Source organism: Hemicordylus capensis, chromosome 1 (assembly GCF_027244095.1).
Source record: "Hemicordylus capensis ecotype Gifberg chromosome 1, rHemCap1.1.pri, whole genome shotgun sequence".
In the NCBI taxonomy this organism is placed as follows: Eukaryota; Metazoa; Chordata; class Lepidosauria; order Squamata; family Cordylidae; genus Hemicordylus; species Hemicordylus capensis.
Genome location: NC_069657.1, coordinates 242,477,994 through 242,499,976, shown reverse-complemented (window position 1 = coordinate 242,499,976; position 21,983 = coordinate 242,477,994). Strand labels below are relative to the sequence as shown.

The window sequence follows — 21,983 nt, the reverse complement described above, 5'->3', positions numbered from 1 at the left end:
TAACAGCTGGCCCTCTTTTCTGAGCAGCGAGAAGCTCCAGCAAGGTGCAGCGCGCGACACCCCCTGAAGCTTCTCCCTCCTCTGGGAAGAGGGCAGCCTAAGCGTAAGCCTGAAGCCATGACAAGCTTACAGGCAACGGGGGAGATGGAAAACTGGGACAGCACTACCACGTCAGACCTGTGTGCACTCAAATGAAATTACAACAGCCAGCAGTCGCGGGCACAAGTGTTCTGAATGGGTTACGCGACAAAAGTGTGGTTAAAACAGTATATCTGCCTCCACTCCTTGGGAAAGAGTCTTCCAGAGCTCGGAACCGTTAGGTGTTTGCTTCCGAGCGGGCGAGGGGGGCCGTTGGGTAGAACGCTGTGCTCGCTCCGCCTGGGACTCGTCCGGGGCGGCCGAAGCAGCAGCAAGCGCCTTGTTGTCCGGTCCCGCCGCACCTCGAGCCGGCTTCAGTCTCTGCGGAGTCTGGAGAGGCGAGAGACGAGCCCCCCGCGTGCGCTCGGCTGCCTGCCTGCCTGCCCGTGTGTGGCGGCGGCTGCGCGCTTTTTCTTCTTCTTCTTCTTCTTTGCCTCCTGGAGCAGCAGCAGCAGCTGACTTTCCTCCTGGCCGTTTGGGGCATGAGTCTTCTTCCTGATTGGGTGCGTTGCGAGGCTGCCCCTGGCGGCGGGGAGACGCGAAAGCCACAGCAGGGCGAAGCCCTTTCTTCCGTTCTTGCTTCCCGGGACTCGGGAGGCGCCCCTGTGACTCTGCGTTTTGGCCGACTCTCCTCCTCGGTCTCCTCTGCCGGCTCTGCTGCTCGGCGAGAGGGAGGGGTTTTCGATGCCTGCTGGGGGGCTCAGCCTGCCCTCCCTTCTCGCACTAGAAGCCTGACTATAAGCACTGTAGGAGCCGCCGTGCCGTGTGGGATAGGGGGCTTCGTCCCTCCTCCGGGGACAGAGCAATGGTGACAGTCGGGTGCGAGGGAGCCGTGCTTGCTCCAGCCGAAAATATCCTGCCCCCTCCTCCTGGAGCGTCTTTGGCTTCCAAGTGGTCAGCCAGAGAAGGAGGGGAGCCCGTAGAAAGTTCTTGCCCGAGGGAGGGGGAACACTTTTACCCAAGCCTGGGTGCTCCCTTCCCTTCCTGGTGAGCATCAGCTGTTCAGGGCTTGATCAAGACAGCCTGCCCGCCCCAGCCCATCCAAGCAGATGCTCAACTTTGCTGGAGTCTTTTGTTTTTTGTTACAGCAGCCTTCATGACAGGGTAGGCAACCTTGGCTCCCCAGCTGTTGCTGAACTACAATTCCCATCATCCCCATGAGGAGATGATGGGAGTTGTAATTCAGATGATGGGGGGTGGGGTCAAGGTTGCTTTTCCAAACCGCCAATCACTTACTTACTGAGCAACTAATAAGCACTCCTGGGCAAGCACCTGAAAGGCAAATTACCTGATGTTTTTGCTCGAGATGGGAACATTTCAACTTATTGGCCAGGCGCCGATCTGAAGGGAAGTAGTACCTTGGTATGGAATGGCATGTAGAGCAGCACTGGAACCAGAGGTGTCATTTCTCTCTGGTGTGCGATCATTATAACCCTTATGAACAAATGTGTATTCCGTGTGCACATGGGATTGCCCTTGCAACAGCTCTGTGAGGTGGGTTAGGCAGAGAGTGTGTAACTCAGCCAAGATTTTCCCGTGCGGAGCCTCATGATGGAGCAGGGATTTGAATCCTGAACCCAAGTTTCCCTCGTCCAAGGCCAACACTCTCAGTCACTACTATGTTTACACTCGCTCTCCGGTTGTCTGTCAAATACCTGTGCACAGCTCTGATGAAAGATCTGACAGCCTTAAGGGCCTCTGTACCCTGCACACTTCCTGACCGCCCCCCCCCAGATTTCTAGCAGTGGAGAAAAACTGCTTATCATTCCAGTGGGGGTCTGTTCCAGTTGTGCATTCTTCTCATAGCATTCGGACGAGCTAGATCAGGGGAGATCACATTTCCTAGCAGTGCCAGTGCTGGGAAACTGCAATATTCCTGCAGCATTCATTGTCTTGAGGAATAAATGAATGTGGAATCCTACGTAACAATTGTGTGACGTGCATTTATTGTGCAAAGTCAGAGATTGTCTGAAAAGGCCCCTAACTTGTAACGAAATCAAAGCAGGCGTTTGCCGTGTCCTACTGTACTTCCATTCAGTTCTATGCTTGTTAACCCAGAAGTAAATCCCAGTTCATGGGGACTTGTATATGTGGATAGGATTTCAGGCCTCATGTTAAATGACTTGTGTCTTGTTCCAAGCAGCTAATATTTGTACACATTGTACCACGTGGAGCAAAACATTGTCTGAAATGGGAAATGTTTACGACTATATTTTTCTGCAGAACAACTTCGGGTTCTATTAATTACCACTTCATTCACAAGTTAATTGCTTCACAGATTAATTTTTTGAAGCAGTACTACATGAATGGATGCCAATACAATAGTAAGAAGATTGGGCAGTTTTAAAGTTGAAATTAAGGTTTCCCCCTGGGTGATTTTCCCCTAGGAAGTGCAAGAGAGTATGTCCATATACGTGCCTGTCTTTCCGTCCGTCTTGCACTATATTGATCTCTAACAGGGTTAAGATAAAACCAAAATACATATGGTAATATCCAAGTCAGAATTCACGATCTATTTAGAGTGTTGGAAAATGTTGTAAAGCACTTTTCATAAGGATTTCCCATGACTACTTGGGACTCAGAAAAGTCACCTCACTGATTCAAAGTCTAGCTCTGTAGAAAAGCTAACTTAGCTTAGTTTTGATTAGCAGGAATTAAATCACGTGTACACTGATGTTTCTCTCTTTATTTGCAGACTATGGCATTGGAGACAGATGACTCATCAGCCAGGTCTGGCCCAAGCAGGCCACATCAGCCAACATCAGCTGATGCATCTCTGTCTGAAGATGACCATCAGGTATATATGGCAAGGCCTTCAGCAGCTGATGCTTTTGCTAGTCCTCATGGAAGGCGATCCTATTACCAGACTATACTACCGAGGGAACCCTGCACATCAATTAATGCTCGAAGAACTTCCTCATCTGGAAGACCAGTGCCTGTTCCAGATGATGGGGTGTTGCTGGAAGGACTGCCGAGTCAACCAACAAGGCAAAGAGATGTCGCAATGCCTCCTTTGTATGAAGAAGGAAGTTGTTCGGAATCCTCCATTATTACGAGCTCTCCAGATGAGGCAGATTCCCAACAATCATATTGTAATCCCTTCACAGTTGCTATTGGCCAGTCACCTTGGGATGATGAAACACCAGGCCCTTCCTACTCCAGCTCAGAGCAGGCTCATGCTGCCATATCTGCTGCTTTGGACACTTGTGATGAAGGGCCCTCTGCACGCACAATTGAGCCTCAAAGTGTGGAGACCAATGGTGACAGTGGCGATTCCACTAACAACTGTGTTATTGTTGGCTATGTGAAACCACGAGTGGAGAGAACACCAGAACTGGTTGAGTTGTCTTCAGACTCTGAGTCTGAGGCATCAGCTGATGGGGGCAAAAGTGAAAAAGTGAAGGAAGTACAGTCCATCCGGTATCACCGTTTTGATGCTTATGGCCACAGATTATCTCAAAAAAGGAAATCTGATCTGCAAGATTCTCACAGTAGAGAGCGGCATGGCCTTAAAAGAAGGAGAAAGCATCATAGCCGGGAAAACCAAGAAAGGAAGAGAGATCGCAGAAGACGCAGACATAGGAAGAACAAAAAGTCAAGAACCAGAGATAAAAGTCTGTCTCGCAAAAGTCAAACACGCTCTGCAAGTAGCGAGAGTGTTACGTCTAGGGATCGAAGCGGATCAAGATCCCGCAGCAGTGAGACCAGGAAAAGAAGATCTAAGAGCAAAGACAGTGATGATTACTTAAGAGATGGTTACCAATGGAAAAAACATACCTGTTACCCTAGAAATAGAAGCCCGGATGGTTATGAATCAAGAAGTCAACCCAGTAGCAGAGCTAGAACTCTTTCTAGTGAGTCTGAGAGAACAAGATCTGAAAAGCCTGGCGGGAAAAGGAAGCATAAGTCTCATCACTTGGAGAGCAGCACACACAGAGGGAATGAAGACGCTCCTTCTGCAAAGGAAGAAAGGGCTATTCAGAAACCTTTGCTCAACTACAGAGACTCTTACAAAAAGACAGGTAGTTTTGTGGCTGGACCACCAGAAACAGAGATTCGACACAAAAAGGGGAAGAAAAGGTCGAGAAGCCCAACTGTGGAGATTATTGATGAAGGAAACGGCACCTATGCAAGACACCATACAAAGAAGAAGAAAAGGGAGGAAAACACATCCAAAAGCCATACAGGCAAATCTCCTTTCTCTTCTCCACTTGTAATTACAATAGACAGCGACAGTGACAAAGACCTTGAAATCCAAGACAATACTGAGCGTGATAGTAGCATTTCCTGGAGTCCCACCATGCAACAGAATGACAGAGAAAGAGAGTTTCCTTCACCCCTCTTGGAAGCCAGAGACTGTAGTTGTGACCGAGCGAATGAATCAGACAAAATTGACATGGACAGCAATGTGACTACCACAGTGGAGGATGGAGATGAGACTCCATGTAGAGTTCCACAGCTGCAGGAAAGTGCCAATGAACAGGTATCTACTGTGAGAGACAGTAGTAGTAGCAGTAGTTCACCTGAGACAGGCAATCAGCCTAGCAGCACAGAAAGGGACTTAGGCAACCGGTTTCCAGCCAACAGATCGTCTTTGTTTGCAAGGCTGAAAAAGCTTATGGAACAGTCACGTCGGCGGGACTCATAATAGCAGGAAGTGTAACTTTTTACCCAGTCATTTTTAAATGAGGGGAAAGCAACAACAACTTTTAATTAGACTTTTCCTAAAATACAGTATACCAGTGATGAAATACGCATTGCACTGCTCCAAAGGCCAACTTCAAATGACCTCTTTAATGCATAAAAGATATTAAAATAACTTCCCAATTTTCCCACAAAACTTGTAAGCGAAAACAAACCCGAGCCAATGTTTTGGTGCAATACACCATTCTCAGGGCTCCATTTAGGGTGTCAGCTGACGGCACTTCAATACAGAACCTGAGAACCAAATGCAGCAGACAGACCATAGTTACATTGATTATTTATTACTTTTCTGAGTGTGTATGCTGCTCTCTCCTGCCCAGAGTTTCTGTTTATCCTCACAAACCCCTCGAGAAGTGGGTTAGGCTGAGGTATAAGTGACCGGCCCAGGGTCACCCAGTGAGGAATTTGAACTTGGGTCTTCTTGGACCCAGTCCAACGCTCTGACCTTTACACCACACATGAGGGAGGAGAGAGAACAGACCTTTTGCAGAGAAGACATGAAGGGTATTCACACGACTGGTGGGCTGGCAGCAGGGTCCAACTCGCCTCCCCCCCCACCAATGATGGCATGCCTCCTCTTCGAGCGTGCTAGCGCGTGCCTACATAATCTGCGTCCCGGCCTCTGGGTATCCCACAATGCACCATGCAGCAAGTGCAGTGCCTTGGGGGAATACCCCCATGAGACGGGTCCTCTAGGTGCCCCTCTCTGTGTGTGCTTGGGCTGCAAGCAGCCTGTTGTGTCCTGTTGTGCTCTGCATTGGTGGTGCCTCTAGTTCCCTCCCGGATTTCTGGGTTTATCTTCCACTGCATTTCGACTGATCTGCACCTATGTTACACATCGAAGCCTTACCTGTTTACTTCATGCATCTGATGAAGCAGGATTAGCTACACTGGGAATCGGTTCTCTGTCCAGTACAGGTTAGGTTTTGGCTTTTTCCCTGTGGGAAATGAAAGTACCAGACACACACTCCAATACAGAACAGGTTAAAAATGAGAGTGGGTGGGTGGGGGGTGGGTAATAAAGGAGCACACTTGAACAGATTAAAGCTTGGTTCTGTTCAGGTTCAGTTGCTTTTTGGCTCCCTCAATCCTCCTAAAAGTAATTTGGTCAGAATGAATGTGAATAAAATTATTTTATCTATAAATCCTGATCCAGCTATAGACATGACTAAGACATAATGGATTAAATTAGTCCTGACAAACTTAAGCCCCATTACTTTCAGTGTAACTTAGTTATGGCCACATTTTTAGTTGGTTTGCAGTCATTGTGTGTCAGGAGCTCCTTCAATTTTTGAAGTTGAAGATACTGCGTAATGAAAGTGAATCACAGCTGGTAGGTTACAGTGCACAGTGTTCATTTTATTCTGGAATAATTAACTTGAAATGTGAAAAACATGACGTAGCCTGACAAAAATACTCAAATAGGCCTGAGGGGGGGAAAACCCACACACATAGGAAACATCTTTATAATGTTCCAATATTGGTGTCTTGCTATTGAGATTTTTAAGTTTATGCCATCAAATAGGAACTCTAGACCTTTAAAAGATTATAATTGCGGTGTTCTGGATTCTAACAAGTGATGTAGGGCCTTCAAAGCACAATGTAATTTCTCTCTCTATTTTGTTTCACATAAGTTTACAGTAGTATATATATAACATAATCATATATGTGTAATTTATATAATAAATTATATAACATAATTTATATATGTGTATAACTGAAAGTGGGGGAGGAAGTGGAAAGAAGGAAAAATAGAAAGAAACTTAAGCATAACATTTTAACATCATAAAGTAAAGTTGTGCCTTTCAACATCTTCCTATATCGCTGCTGCTCAATATAGGTGTTTCCCATAGTCTGGGAAACATAGCAGTGAGGATTCGAAATTGCAACCTCTTGCTCGCTAGGCAAGTTACTTCCCCGCTGTGCCATTAGGTGGCTCCCAACATCGTAACGTACAAGCCGCCAAGAAAAAAGTGGGGGGCAAGGATATATTTCAAAACTTAAACAATTCATTGCAATCCAACCAAATTGCTGAATATTTCTCTTCTTTACCTTTCAGTCGGTCGGGCGGGGGGCAACAACCCCGTTCAAATGCTGACCAGGAACACATATCAGTTATCCAAAGTTGCAATTCAGGAGTTAATTTGTCCTTTCAGTGCTGTATTATAATCCTTTTGTCCACTCTCTCCAGCATGAAGAATCCACCATTCTTGATGTAATGCTAGATCCCATTTGCTGGGGATGTATCCCAACAAAACACGAATGTCCTGATAGGCAATGATTGCTGCAATGTCGAGTAAATAAGCCTATGGATTTCAAGTCAAAATGGAGCAATAACTGGACCAGACCAAACCATATGCTTAAGTGTACCCTCATACAAATTGGAGCAGGTGTGAGGATGTGGGCAGGGAAGTGGGATGGCTATGGTCTATAAGAATACCATTTCACTTACCAGGATCTCTATCAGGGCATTGGCCTATATCGAAAGTGTGTGTGTACCTAAGTCTAGGGACCAAGGATAGATTGGGATCTCCCCGCTGTCCAACAGAGTCCCTAACTGAGCTGACGGACCCGATTGCAGAGCTGGCCTTGGAGTGGCCCAGGTTGTTGTTGGTGGGGAACTTCATAGGATTCCAAGAAGCCTTGGAAGGGTTTCGAGCTGGTTCTGCTAGTGATTCTGTTGATGCTCTGGGACAAATATGCAATAATGAACTTACTAGAGTGATAGACACAATTGCTCCTAAGTGCCCTCTCCAACCTGCTTTAAAGTTATCCCCATGGCACTCGGAAGAACTACAGGAGCTGAAGCAGACTACTAGAGGGCAAATGGAGGAAGACTCGGTGCAAATCCAACAGATTGCAACACAGAGCACATTTGAAGATCTATGCTCTGGCAGTGCAGGTGTCAAAGAAGCAGTTCTTTTCTGCCCACATTGCTTCTGCAAATTCACATCCAGCTGAGTTGTCTAAGGTTGTGAGGGGACTAATTCACACCCCCTCCACCTTAGGAACATAGGAAACTGCCATACACTGAGTCAGACCATTGGTCTATCTAGCTCAGTATTGTCTTCACAGACTGGCAGCGGCTTCTCCAAGGTGGCAGACAGGAATCTCTCTCAGCCCTATCTTGGAGAGGCCAGGGAGGGAACTTGAAACCTTCTGCTCTTCCCAGAGCGGCTTCATCCCCTGAGGGGAATATCTAAATGCTCACACTTCTAGTCTCCCATTCATATGCAACCAGAGTAGACCCAGCGCAGCTAAGGGGACAAGTCATGCTTGCTACCACAAGACCAGCTCTCCTCACCTTGAATTTGAACTTGGAACTATCTGTCTCTCACTGTGATGTCTTTAATAACTTTTAGGCAGAGAAAACCTCTTGTATTCATGCCGAACTAGACTCCAGAGTTATTGCAGAGTCTGTTGTAGAGGTGTCCAGCAACTCCTCTTGTAGGATTGAATTGGATCACTTTCAGTTTGCTACACCTGAGGATGTGGACAAACTGCTTCGGACTGTACATCCCACCATCTGCTCTCTTGACCCTTGCCCAACTTGGCTTAGTTTGTATGGCAGTCATATTATTAGAGATGGTCTGGTAAATCTCATTAATGCTTCTCTGAGGGAGGGCATTGTCTTAAGGAGACTATTAGACTTTATTTGAAGAAACCTGCACTGGACCCCTCAGAGTTGGCTAATTACAGACCTGTTTCTAATCTTCCTTGGCTGGGCAAGGTGATTGAGTGAGTGGTCACTTCTCAGCTCCAGGCAGTTTTGGATGACACAGATTATCTTTGGTTCTGCTATAATGATACCAGAGAACTAAGTGTGTGAGCTAGAGTTATTCCATTTTGTATGCCTAGGCTCCATTTTGCCCTCTGCAATTAGTGTTATACTGCATTTTGGGAAACACACAATACCTTACTTATCCTTTCTGATCTTGAGCAGCCAGCCTATGTCAAAAGGATAAGAAGATACAGACCCCTGAATGAGTCACCACCTCAGGCTCTAGCAGGGATGTGTATTCCGTTAAAAATGTGTATGGTATGTGCTGAGAATAATTAACCTGAAGAGCATCTAACTCTGTAACCATAATACCCTGTGCTCCGATGACTGGGGGCGCTTGATTTGTGAATTTGATTCCCAAGCGTCTGCTCTCTGCGCAGAGAATAAACCTTAGCATTCTCCACCGCTGGTGTGTTCTTTGGCTACAGCATGCCAGGAAAGAGCCTGGCTTTCAGGGTAACAATAACATGGTATCCTTCACCTCTGAGTGAACATCACACAGGTGCTATTGTAGCCCGTGAGGCACTGTTGGCACTTTGCAATGAAAGTGTCTCCAGCATTATTATTTATATCCTGCTTTTTTCCGAGGAGCTCAGAGTGGTGTACATGGTTAATTTTGGCTGGAGCCAGCATGGTGTAGTGGTTAGAGCGCTGGACTAGGACCGGGGAGACCAGAGTTCAAATCCCCATTCAGCCATGAGACTTGCTGAGTGACTCTGGGCCAGTCACGTCTCTCTCAGCCTAACCTACTTCACAGGGTTGTTGTGAAAGAGAAACTCAAGTATGTAGTACACTGCTCTGGGCTCCTTGGAGGAAGAGCGGGATATAAATAATAATAATAATAATATTTTTATCCTCACAACAACCCTGTGAGGTAGGTTAGGCTGAGAGATACATGACTGGCCCAGAGTCACCGAGTGAGTCATGGTTGAATGGGGGATTCGAAACCCTGTCTCCCCGGTCCTAGTCCAGCACTCTAAGCACTACGCTATGCTATCCACTACATTATGACCAGCTTATACCTACAGCAGTCCCGCAGTGCACTCTGGTTTGCTGAGCAGAGCATGCCGAGGGGGCCAGAAGAGTTGGAGAGAAGATGCTGCAGCAGGGGGAGCTGCGCTCTGGGCCGGGGCAGCCGGAAAGATCTGCGCTGCAGGCAGTCGCTCTCCAACTCAGGCAACCTGGCAGCGCACTCTGGTTGGCCGAGAAGAGCGCGCTGCGGGGCCCACCAGGTGAGTTGGCGGGCAGCTCTTGCAACAGCTGGGAGCCACACTCTGGAAAGGATGGTGGCCATGTGGGAAATAGCTGTGCTGGTGGGACGCAGCTCCTGCCCATCACTGCAGGCATCTTCAACTCGGCCAACCCCACGTGCACTATCCTGGCGGAGTGCGCCACCCGCCCGCCACAGCGGCAGCCCTCTGACTCGGCCAGTCCCGAGGTGTGCTCTGGTTTGCTGAGCAGCGCATGCCACGGAAGATCCAAATCGGAGAGCAGCTGAGGGGCTGCCACCGGCGGGCATCGTTCGTGCTGATGCTTCAGGCCGGCGGTGCGTGGCGGGGAATCTCCGTGCCTGCCGCCGCCTCTGACGCGAGTGCAGTTTCCCGCCGCCGAATCTGCAGCAGGGGCTGCCCTCTGGCTCAGGCCGCGGCGCTCTCGCACTGGGGGACTGGCGATCCGGGGGGGGGGCACAGGTCGTGCTGCGGACGAATAGGGGAGTTGCCTGGCGCCCCGTGCCTCCCCACCGACCCCACGGGCACGGGGCTCAGAGCCACCCTCCTCTTCGCCCACCCGGAATGACAGCTCTGCCGGGGCCCCCAGCCCGCCCAGAGAGCAACGAGCACGCCTCGCTTGTTGCCCACGCGGGGCTGTTGTTGCTCAGGGAGCCTCCTGGGAGCTCGGCTGGGCTCTGCAGCTGCTCCGAGCCTCCGACAGCAGCCAGCCAGCCAGCGACTCCTCCTTGCTCTTCCTTCCGGTCGGTGTGTTCACGCCGCCGCCCTTTCGCCTCCTACCGCGCATGCCTAGTCAAGCCCCAGCTGGTGACGTCGGTAGGCTAACGGTCCTTGCAGAGAGGGACGCCCTCCGGACCGGAAATCGTGCTCGTGGCTGGGCTGCCCACTGCCCCCCATCCTCACAGTAAGTCGCAGCGGCGTCTGGGAAGGAGCACCAGCGGGGGTGCCGGCCCGCCTGAAGAAGAAGGGCCAGCGTCCGAGGGGGAGGGGGAGGAAGGGCCTCGCTGCCTCTCAGCCGCTCGCGTCTGCCCTCCTCCGCAGAGTTTCCTCCTCCGAGAGGGCCGCCTCTCGCTTCCTCCTGCCCGGGTTATGCCCTGCGGCTCTTGTGGGCAGGGACTTGCCTGGGCGGTGCAGAGCTCCGGGTCTCCAAGCCGCACCAGTTGCTTCTCCTTCCCCAAAAGGAGCTGGCTGGAGCTTGGCTGTCTGGTCTCCCTCCTCCTCCTCCTCCCACCGCTTGTCGGCGGAGCCCGGACGGTGCCTTGCCTGCTTTGTGCCATCCCTGGCGGTGGCAGGTTGAACTTTGGGGTGCAGCAGTGACTGGACTGCAGACTGGGGGTATATGCTTCCCACTCAGGACAGGAGCGGGATAGGAATGGCCGGCGCCATGATATCTGGGACGCTGTCAGTCCTCAAAGATCCTCCTTTCGGATGCACTGTTTCACACACAAGTTGCTTACAACGGTCTCCTAATAATACTGGCTGAAAGCCTTATTCCCTTTAATAAGGATGCTCTGGGTGGCACGCAGAGATCATCTGTGCTGCGGCGAATTCTTAGGTTGCATCTATACAGGACGTACTTTGGCGCATGACTGTGTGCTTGTTACTTGGATGTGTCCTGGGTGAAGATCACTGTGATCTTGTTGTCAACCAGATAAGGCAGTGCTCTGTACAGAAAGTGAATACAAAATGAACAGATCCCAACTATGCTCAAAACACTTTTGCTATACCATTATGGTTGATTGATTGATTAAATGTAGTCAAGTCGGTGTCGACTCTTAGTGACTACATAGATAGATTCTCTCCAGGATGATCAACTTGGCGTTTAAGGTCTTTCAGTGGTGTGTTCATTCCAGTCCATCCACCTTGTTGCTGGTTGTCCTCTCCTTCTCCACAGTATGATAGATTGAGCCTGGTCATTTGTGCCTCAAGTGAAAATTCTGGATTGATTTGTTCTATGATCAATTTGTTTGTTTTCCTGGCTGTCCATGGTATCATCAAGTCTTTTCCAGCACCAAAGTTCAAAAGCATCAATACTTGTTTCTTCAAAGTCCAGCTTCAAAGTCCATTATGATAGGCACAATTAATATTATACAGTCATTGTTGCTTTTATGAATAATTAGACCAAAATAATCCATATATACTCCAAAACCCACACTGAGTTCACAACTGCTTCTCTGGGAATCCTGGAATAAAGCTGGACTATCCATGATCCCTGGACATGGATAATCTAGAGGTCATTCAGTCACCATAGTGCACTTTTCAATATATGTAGAGTTAATACTTGTTAGGTATGACGGTTCACCCAGCTGTGAACCCTCCAAGCAGTAGCATAATCTAGCTCACATTTTACCAATTTATAAACAAGTATATTGTGGGAGACTTTGTCAGACATGTTGCTGAAATCAATATACACTATGGCCATGGTCAACTAAACTAGTACCTTTGTTGAAGAAGGAAATGAGAACATGACTTGTTCTTGGCAAATCCATACTGGTTCCTGCTAATCAGCAGATTCTATTCTAAGTGCTCATGGACAAACTGCTTAATAATCTGTTCTAGGATCTTGCCAGATACCAACATCAAGCTGACAGGTCTTAAGTTTTCTGACTCTTCCTTTCCCCACTTCTTGTTTCAGTATAACATTAAACTGTATTAAGTGTTTTTATTAAGTCCTGTCCTTGCCCCCCATCAAATATTTTAGTTCAGTTATTTGGTGACTTGAAAAACATTTGAGATACGGTGTCGGAAATTAATATGGTGGGTTTTTAAAAATGAAATAAATAGGTAAATAACATGGCAAATCAGATCAAACTCTATTCAGGGCATCAGGAAAACTTGCACAGTAAAATTTTCTGAGGAAATAAAATACGAATTTGCGTGGGAAATTTTTCCAATTCATTCATTCCAAATTGTTCCAATTTGAAAAACCCACATCTTTGGTTGCTACACTACACCAAACTAAACAAAGGATTGTTGTATTATACTTTTGATAATAATATGACACAGCCTTTAAAACAAATTTGGTCCTGAAATCAATTGTCCTTGTTATGAATCACTCTAGTATGAATCATTTTACTATTGTCCCAATCATCTACTTTTCTGTTGTCTCTACTAACTCAGAAACCTCTTGAAGATGCTGCTGCTCTCTTCTGCTTTTAATATGACCTGATGCTATTTTTGAGTTGCTCATATTGCCTTTAACTGTTGCTTTACAACAAACATTTCCAAAGCAGTTTACATAGAGAAATAAATAAATAAATATGGCTCCCTGTCCCCAAAGGGCTCATAATCTAAAAAGAAACATAAGATAGACACCAGCAACAGTCACTGGAAGTACTTTGCTGGGGGTGGATAGGGCCGGTTACTCTCTACCTGCTAAATAAAGAGAATCACCGTGTTAAAAAAGTGCCTCTTTAACAACAACAACAGCACCACCAGGTGTTATATAAATATAATGAATGAATAAATAACTTAAGTAATGTACATATTTTCAGCAGAAAGAAACAAGGGATAAACAAACTAGAAAAGCTGTTTATTCTTGATACATCTTTAGATAATAAATGAGCTGATATATTTATGCTAAACGGTCCATTGATGGGAGAGATCCTTATACTTTTGTTGGATTTATGGCCCACAATCATAACTTATTTTCTGTAAGAAACTGACAGAACAGTTAGAGAAATTTACTACTAATAATATAAATATACTATAGCAATATAGTATACCATAAAACCCATGAAGGCCATTTGTTAGATAAATAAGACTGATGGCCTTGTCAGAAGGAAACAAGACAGAAGCTTTTTATCTGCTTCCTTAGTGAAGTCATTTTTCTGCTCCCATTACCATAAATGTATAGTAGGATTTCTGGCTACAAAATTCACTTTTAAAACTCTGAATGGATCAGACTGAACATTAAAGAGCAGCTGGCTTGGTTAACATCTATTCCTTGGAAGCCAGCCTCCATAAAATACTTAGTAATCTGGACTGACGAGGATCTGGATAATTTTGTTAAAATTAAACTGCATTTAAAGGTAGAAAACAGAAGGTAGAAAATAGAGGTGGAAAGCAATCTAAACATTTGGATAACTCAGTTATTGCACTGGTTAGGTAGCACTGCAAATGTCAAAATGTACTTCCTAGAACATTGTATATATGATGTTCCATTGCAAGTGAGAATTTATTATTGGACACATAAATTTATTTGGCAGAGAACCCTCCTGAGCAAGAGCTTTGTTTTAAAAAATTAAAAAATTAAATGAAAGGGTGTGAGTCCCAAACATTGAATTATACTACCAGGTGGTGAAATTGGCATCATTAAATGACTTTTTTTTTAATGTGGAGAAAATTATGAAGAACAAGCAGTAACTCAAACCCTGTTTAAATTTGGTTCCAGAAAGATCGGGCCATCAAACTTCCAAAAATTATATTCATGCTTTACAATATGGTGCAAACTTGAGTCAAATCTGAATCTAGCGTTATCTCAAACATCAGTTCTTTTAATAATGAAAGAGTTGGAAGGTGTTTCATTATGGAGAAATCTTGGCTTAGATATGATAAGAAACTTGTTGGTCAAATATTCTTTTGTTATGTTAGGAACATTTCATCATTTTCATCTGAGGTGTATCATATCACTGTTTAGGAAATAAGGTCGTTTAAAAGAAAAGGCACAGTTTTAAGATATTAGTAGGTCTAGTGGGAAAGGTCTGGTAAGTAGGATTCATTCTTTGCTATTAAGTTTAATTGATCAGTCCAGCAGCTGCATGAGGAATGCCCACAAATATTTGAAGAATGGACTTGGATCTGGAAAACTGTATTCCCCAGACTAATATTTATTTATTGTTCAGTTCTTATGATGCCTTTCATAAGGCATCCCAAGGTGGTTTACAAAAGTTAAAATATAATAAAACTCCATAAAAACCTTAAAATCAGTTAAACTGTAAAAACCATAAAACAAAAGGAAAAAACCAACCATAAAAAAGGCAAACAGAAGCAGGAGAGCTGAGAGACCTGGCAGTGCTTAAGGGGTAAAAGCCTGCACAAATAAAAAGGTCTTGTTTTTTAAAAGCTGCCACAGATGTCAAAGAGTGGACATTAACTGGGAGAGCATTCCTGAGCCTGGGAGCAACAACAGAGAAGGTCCTGTCCTTTGTGCATGACAATTTAGCCTCTGTCAATGCTGGCACATGGAGCAAATGCCCCTCTGACGACTTTGTTAGGCTTGCAGAAACCCCTGGGGGTTTCTTCAGATTTAAAATAAAGCTACTTTAAAATACAGTTCCAGTGGTACATGACCCTGTATAGATTAAGCAGTGTTTATAATCGAACACAGGATTTATGCTAGAATTGTAGTGCAACACTTATTTATTTTCAATATATCTTCTGGACATGTTCCTTAATATATTTTTGTTGGGCTATTATATTGTCTTTGATTAATGACATGACAAGCTCTGTATCCCACAAGACCCTGTGATAAACTGGAGGGAAGCTTTGGTGTGGTATCCTTGGCTATAGACTAATGCCATTGTGTCAAAACTAATGTTCTGTAAAAAGATTCTCTCTCTCTCTCTCTCTCTCTCTGAATTGCAAACAATCTTATTGAAAAATGCACTTTATGTTCTGTAGCAATTCCATAAGATTTTGCCCATGTATTGTCTTATATCTATGGTTTTTAAAAATTAAAAACAATGGCTTCTGGGCAAGATCATGTGTGGAGATCCTGAGTGAGGTTGTGTGAATATGTTGAAAGCCAGGCTGTACCCCTCCTCTTTTTTGCATGTTGGTTTTGGGTATCTGTGCAATAGTTTGAGTCTGCAGTTTCACTACACGTATGGTTTTTTGGTGTTTTTTTGGTGTTTTTTGCGGGGCGGGGGGAGGGCGGATTATAAAGTGGCAACTTCAACTGGACATACTCATCTACCCCAAGCAGAATCAGGTTCCCTATTTAGAAGCACAAACCCCACTGGGTCATTGATACATCTGTGATCTGAAATTGGCTTAAAGCTGCACCACACTCTCTGTTGGAAAGTGTGCTTTTTCTTCTCTAAAATCTAAAGTGAGAAGAGAACCCATTCCCTAAAAGTTCCCATGTTTGTGCACAAGCTTCTGCATCCATTTTTCCCCTTTGTTTTCAGTCTTTATTTTTATCTTTAAATAAATATTTAAATCCTCCAGATGTCCACAAATTTTGGCTAGCATTAGTAGAAAATCCTAAAATGTGTGATCACTGGGACCCTGTAGCTTCCTGCCCTTGGCTGTGGGATCCCTCTCTGAAACACAGCACAAGGTCAGAAACAATACCCTGCTCCCCTCCCCAGCCCCAAAGGCAGTGGATGGTTCTTCCTGAATTCATTTTGCATTTCGGCAGCAATCACCTGCTCTGGTATCAAGCAAAACCCTTCCCAGCCCTGAGATTCCTTCAACTCGTAATGCTGGGAAATGAATTTTGGACCCTCTACAGGCAAAACATGTTCTCTACCACTGGGCTGTGGCCCTTCCCCTCGTTATCTGACACCACCTTATACTGAATCAGTCCAGCTAGCTTAGTATTGTCTCCTAACCAGCAGTGGCTCTCCAGAGGCGCAGGCAGGCAGAGGCTTTTTTCCCCTGAGTAGGAGATCCTCAGGATGGGTAGTGAACTGAGCATGCTCGAGACAGAACTGGACCACGTGACTTGTTTGTGGGCGTAGCCTCCTCTGTCCTAACCCCAGTTCCAGTTCTGTCTTGCTCGGGATAGGACGTTTTAGGAGAGAGCTCATGCAGTTAAGCCTTTGCTTCAGTTTGTTTTATTTATTCTCCTTAATGACCAGCCTCTGGCTTTTGAGGGAAACAGGAGTCACAGCTCTTTGGGTCTGTGCCTGCCTGGTGGTTTCCGTCCCCCCACTTCCTCTCTGCTTGGCTCTGCAAGGGTGGGGAAGGGAGCTGCCTCTATTTGGAGCCAGCAAACAAACAAACAATCAGATAAGATTTCCTACTCAAGTTAATCCTTTTAGCTTGCATTTGGCTTGATTGGCTACTTACTAAAGTATTTGCATTTGTTTGGAGAGGTCCTGGTCAGAAGAACTCTTTCAGGGCTCAGGCTTCTCAGCTGCATGTGTTTTCTCAGCTCTTGTTGTTGCCACGCCTTAGTCCAGCATGACTGCTTCAGATTCCCTCTGCAGCCTCAGGCTCAGACAATGGGGTCAGGGACCTTGGGGGGGCACTTAGCCAAAACCCCCAAGAGCTCCAGGCGCAGTGGACGCCAAGAAATAGAGGCGCCAGCCTGAGTGAGTCCTTCCAACGTACTTTTAAGGGAGCGCCTGTTGATTCAGGTGGCCAGCTGGAAATCAAAAGCGAAAGCAACCAAATGGCGCCAAGTGGAAGGCTGGATCAAACAAGCGCCTTCGCTTTGAGGGAGATGACCAGAGCCCGGTGGGCAATATCCTGGCATCTCATCCTCCGGCCATTGGGGCCTCAGCGTTTGAGGGGGAACCGGCTGGTCCGCGCATTCCCTCCATGCTGCATGATGGATTGCTCACACGCTCCCTGCCTTCGCTTTGAGGGAGATGACCAGAGCCTGGTGGGCACTATCCTGGCGTCTCATACTCCGGCCATTGGGGCCTCAGCGTTTGAGGGGGAACCGGCTGGTCCGCGCATTCCCTCCACGCTGCATGATGGATTGCTCACACGCTCCCCGCACAGCATCAGCAGTCACCGCTGTAAGTATAGACCTTTTCTCACCCAGGATTCTCAATGGCTGTGTGAGTTTTTTCGGAGCAGTGGGAGGAAAGTGGTCTTGTGGCAGCAGTAATGAATTTTTCCCCTTTGCTAAGCAGGGTCCACCTGCTTAGTTTTGAATTTTGCATTTGAATGGGAGACTGAGTGCTGTAAGATATAAAAGTTTTCCATTGAGCCACCTACAGCCTTGCTTGCTACTCTCCTAGCATGGCCCTTACCAGTTCTGCGGGGGCCTCACCCCTTACACGCAGGGACACGCGTGACTCCCAAGTTGTTTCCACCCTCGCTTGAACCCAGCCCATGGCTCAGGGGTTTTTTCCTCTGTATGAGCCTGGTTGGTGTATGCCCAGATTTTTTTGCCATGCAAAACCAAGAGAAGGTGCAGGGATTCTTTCCCCTCTTCCTCCCACCCCCGCTGGTGGAACAGGAGTTGTTAACACCCCATGCTTCCTAGTGGAGCCAGTGTGGTTTAGTGGTTAGAGTGCTGGACTAGGACCAGGCAGACCCAAGTTCAAATCCCCATTCAGCCATGATTCTAGCTGGGTGACTCTGGGCCAGTCACTTCTTGCTCAGCCTGGCCTACCTCACAGGGTTGTTGTGAGAGAGAAATTTAAGTATGTAGTACACCGCTCTGGGCTCCTTGGAAGAAGAGCGAGATATAAATGTAATAATAATACTAATAAGGCGGCCTTCTGGTCTCACACCGGGTCAACTTGCACCATTCCCCTTTTCCCTTCCCCCCAGTCACCTCAAGTGGTGCAGCAGGGAAATGCTTGATTAACAGGCAGAAGGGTGCCAGCTCAAATCCCCGCGGGTAGCTATACAGTTACCAGTGATTTACGAAGAGCCTGAAAGGCATCACCTTGTACCCTCCCCTTCCCCAAAGACCAGGGAGGCCTACAGCTCAGTTACCACCTGACCATCAGTCAGAAAAAGGGGCTCCTTGCAATCTCTGCCTCTGGACCCTACTGGGCCATTGGAGCCAGACAAGGAGGAAGGGGAATTATCGGGGGGGGGGGTGATGCCGCCCATTTCTAACTCTGCCAGACTTTTTCCCTTAGCAGAACCCGGAAGGTTTTCCTGTCTAAGGCGCAGCGCACAATCAGTGTGGTCTCCCCGTCAGAAACTGCAGAGCCGTCTTCGCCTCTGGACTAACAAGTTTTCCCTGCAGCTGATCCGGTAACATCCACAGTTACATTCCCCCCTCTATTTCGCAGGGTGATGTGTGCGGAGTGGCAGCGCTCTGCCTCAGCCAAACCAATGGTTGACCTCCCCAAGCAACATTTCCAGTCCCAGGGGACCCCTCAAAACCTTTGGCCATGCCTAAGGTTGTCCCTTCCGGGGGCTCAATTGGTCTCCTACACTCATAGGACAGGGACCTCTCTAGCCCCAGGACGACAGGCACTGACATTCCCTTCTCTTGAAGGTCCGAGACGCCTTCAGCCACGTCCCTCAAGTTATGCACCACCAACCCCATCTTGCTCGAGCGTTCGACTCTGGACCAAGGCACTGTTCAAGATGGTCCCTCCCGACCGGCCTAAGGTTTCACCAGGGCATTAACTAAATGAACAAGACTGCTGCTCTTAGAGCCAAGTATAGCTTAGATTGTACACAGTCGAGCCATAGCAGTGGGCGTGGCTGTATACAGGTCATCTTGGCTTAAGACCTGAAATGCTGACGATTATTCTATGTTTCCTTTGATTACTGCTCCATTTGTGGGAGCTACCCCTTTTGGTCCCACTTAGACCCAGTTTTTGGTCAAAACATGGGATAAGAGTAGGCTATGTCTTCTCCACACAGAGAGCCCAATGGGTCCCCCGTAGTTGGTCCGGTTCCCTATCACCCTTACAGGCAACACTACTTCACACTGATTCCATTGGTACAGCTCTCTGCCGGGAGGCTGAGTGCGCGGACTTAGTGGACAAGGGCCACAAAGATGCTTTTCTGTCAGAAGGTTCAGATTTCGTAATAGTGTATTATATAGGAAAGTATAACAGGATGGTATCGGAGTTCTAAGCTTAATGGCCTACTATGAAGCCTCGCATCTTAGGGATATTTTGTGGTTAATAGTAGACCTGGAAAAGTTCTGGGTGAAGATGAAGGTTCCCGAGGAACATCTTGGTAATTTCAACAACCAGTTATTGATATTTGAATTTTTTAAGAGTTCTAAATCTGTTACAAATCCACCTTAAGTACCACCTTTAAGATCTGGGGGATTTGGCATAAAATTTTTGCCCTCCCATATTTCCCCTTGTTAACCATTTGTAGTCATCCCAAATTTCCAACTTTTGACTCTCCCTCCCGATTACTTGATGTCTGGGAGGTGTCACACAATAGATTAAAGGATTTTTATTATTTCGATATGCCAATTGATTAGAACCATTTTGGGAGAAGCTCATGAATAAGCATTGCTCTTGGTTAAATTTTCTTCAGTTTCACTCCTCTATTTTACATCCTGATATAGTTAAGCAAGCTAATAGGAGTTTGACTATGTTTGTGGAATTAATATTAAAGGCTTCAGAAGACTCTTAAGGGCCTGATTTCTAGATTATAGGAGATTTTAATAAGCCAATCATCTGATCCATTAACCGGCCTTAAGTTGGCTTGGGAAAATGACCTACAGCAAACTATTAGCGACTTACTGTGGAAAGGAATACCAAAATGGAAGCTGGTGTTTTCTACCTCTTCCTGAATTAGAGAGTATTTTGTTAAGCTCTCTCTCAGGTGGTATTTGACCCCTTCTAGAGCAGCCCACATCAATCAGAGTCGGTCCCCATGATGTTGGAATGGCTGTTGTGATACGGGTACATACTCCGTTTATGCTGGTCTTGTTCTGCTTTTGGGCAGAGTTGCCTCTATTACATATATTTTCGGAAGTTAGTTTGACATTATCACCTAAGGAGCTTATAGTTTTTATTTTAACTGAGGCTGGATTTTCCATTGCACTGCGTTGGAAGCACAAAACTATGTTGTTGACTTCTTGGCACCAGTCTTTGTGGCACATTACCATATCTGGGAAAAATTGACTCATATTATTCATCTTCAAACAGATCAAGCTAATTCTCCTGATTTTTCTTTAGGATCTGTTCAGTTTTATTCTGTTCACAAATCAAGATAATTGTAATTATTCTCCTCCATCTAATTACTTACATATCTGGAAGGATGGTTAATGGATGTTTTTATGTATCGGTCTTACTATTATGGGTATGTATTGTCTGAAAGAAAGAAAGAAAGAAAGAAAGAAAGAAAGAAAGAAATATACTACAGGTCTAAGACACCATTCTGGCTTCAGACACCAATCAACCAATTGAATATATCAAGCCTCCTGGCTTGCTTTCCACAGAGGGTTGATCTCACAAAGAGAGATCCACTCCCCACAGGGGTGCCTAAGGTCCTCACCTTTCTCCAGGCCGGCCTAGACCTTCCTCTGCAACCAAGCACCCTGAGGCACCAAGCCTCCTCACTAGCCTCGGTTTTGCCATTTTTTCTTCCACTGACTTGGGCCAACCGAATCTGCGCCCACTCTCATACAAATTCCTGGGGGACCGACACACCTATCTCCTCTCTAGTCAGGCGTTCTTTGCCTGGAACTTCAACTGAGTTCCTAAACGCTCTCACGAAGGACTCCTTCGAGCCCATTGCTACCAGTCCACTGAAGCTCTTGTCTTATAAGGCCCTCTTCCTGGTAGCTATTACCTTGGCTCAAGGGTTTCTGAGCTAGGTACCCTCTTGGCACAGAAGGTATATTGCACCTTCCAGCTAGATGCAGTGCACCATGGCCTGAACACCACCTCCCCCGCAAAATGTCAATTCTCACTTTCATAGATCCAGAGTTGACATTCTTCCTTCATTCTGCCTTTCCCCTGTCCAGCCAGGGGAATGATTGTAGCACAAGCCTGATGGGCCCAGGGCTTGGCGTTCATCGCACCAGACACATTCACAAGTCCAACACCCTCCTTGTCTTTTTCCGTCTCTCCTCTTTGGGGAACAGAGTTTCTAAGGGCACCTCAACTGGCAGGATCGGATCATGCATTCGCCTGGCCTACTCGGATCTCAACATTCGGTTCATGGCGCGATCGACCAGAGGCACAGCTACCTTTGCGGCCTTTTTTCAGCCCGTCCCACTATCGGGGATCTGCAGGGCAGCAGCACTTGGCCTTCCGCTGCTCCGTTCCCCTAGGCACTATAAGGTTCTGACCACTCAGCGGCACAGGCAGCCTTGGGGCGCATGGTGCTTTGACAAGGGGTTTGAATACATCCTTCCCATCCCAGGGATTAGTGTCTTCAGCTTGGGCACGTCCCATCCTGAGGATCTCCTACTCAGGGGAAAAAGGAACATTGGTCTTACCGTGAAGGGTTCTTTTTCCCTGTAGTAGGAGATCCTCAGCCCCACCCGGATGTATTTTCGGTAGGTAGAG

At 46.6% G+C, this 21,983-nt stretch overlaps 2 protein-coding genes across 6 annotated transcripts in view; both read left to right on the top strand.

Moving 5' to 3' along the window:
* The first annotated feature begins 347 nt into the window (after positions 1-347).
* Positions 348-5,815, top strand: LOC128339614 (E3 ubiquitin-protein ligase Topors-like). Of its 4 annotated transcripts, none has more exons than XM_053283839.1 (2): positions 348-641; positions 2,834-5,815. In XM_053283839.1, the coding sequence occupies exons 1-2, from the start codon at positions 621-623 to the stop codon at positions 4,784-4,786; spliced, it is 1,974 nt and encodes a 657-aa protein (XP_053139814.1). In that variant the 5' UTR covers positions 348-620; the 3' UTR covers positions 4,787-5,815. The 4 variants fall into 4 exon arrangements, with proteins under 4 accessions (XP_053139814.1, XP_053139816.1, XP_053139815.1 ...); XM_053283841.1 differs by having other exon boundaries at positions 348-1,125; XM_053283840.1 differs by having other exon boundaries at positions 348-1,500.
* A 4,743-nt stretch (positions 5,816-10,558) lies between these two features.
* PHF11 (PHD finger protein 11) overlaps positions 10,559-21,983 on the top strand; it is a 67,553-nt gene continuing 56,128 nt past the window's right edge. The window contains exon 1 of one of the 2 annotated variants that reach the window (XM_053283861.1): positions 10,559-10,756. The gene's annotated coding sequence lies outside the window, so the exon portion shown is untranslated. The remainder of the gene's footprint in view (positions 10,757-21,983) is intronic. The other variant, XM_053283860.1, reaches the window with a different exon arrangement.

What these genes read in the sequence shown, in the direction of transcription:
- LOC128339614 (XM_053283838.1), top strand. Translation starts at nt 1,576, where the DNA reads ATGAACAAATGTGTATTCCGTGTGCACATGGGATTGCCCTTGCAACAG. An exon ending in CCTTGCAACAGCTCTGTGAG is followed by an intron (nt 1,633 to 2,833) that starts GTGGGTTAGGCA and finishes CTTTATTTGCAG; the next exon opens with ACTATGGCATTGGAGACAGA.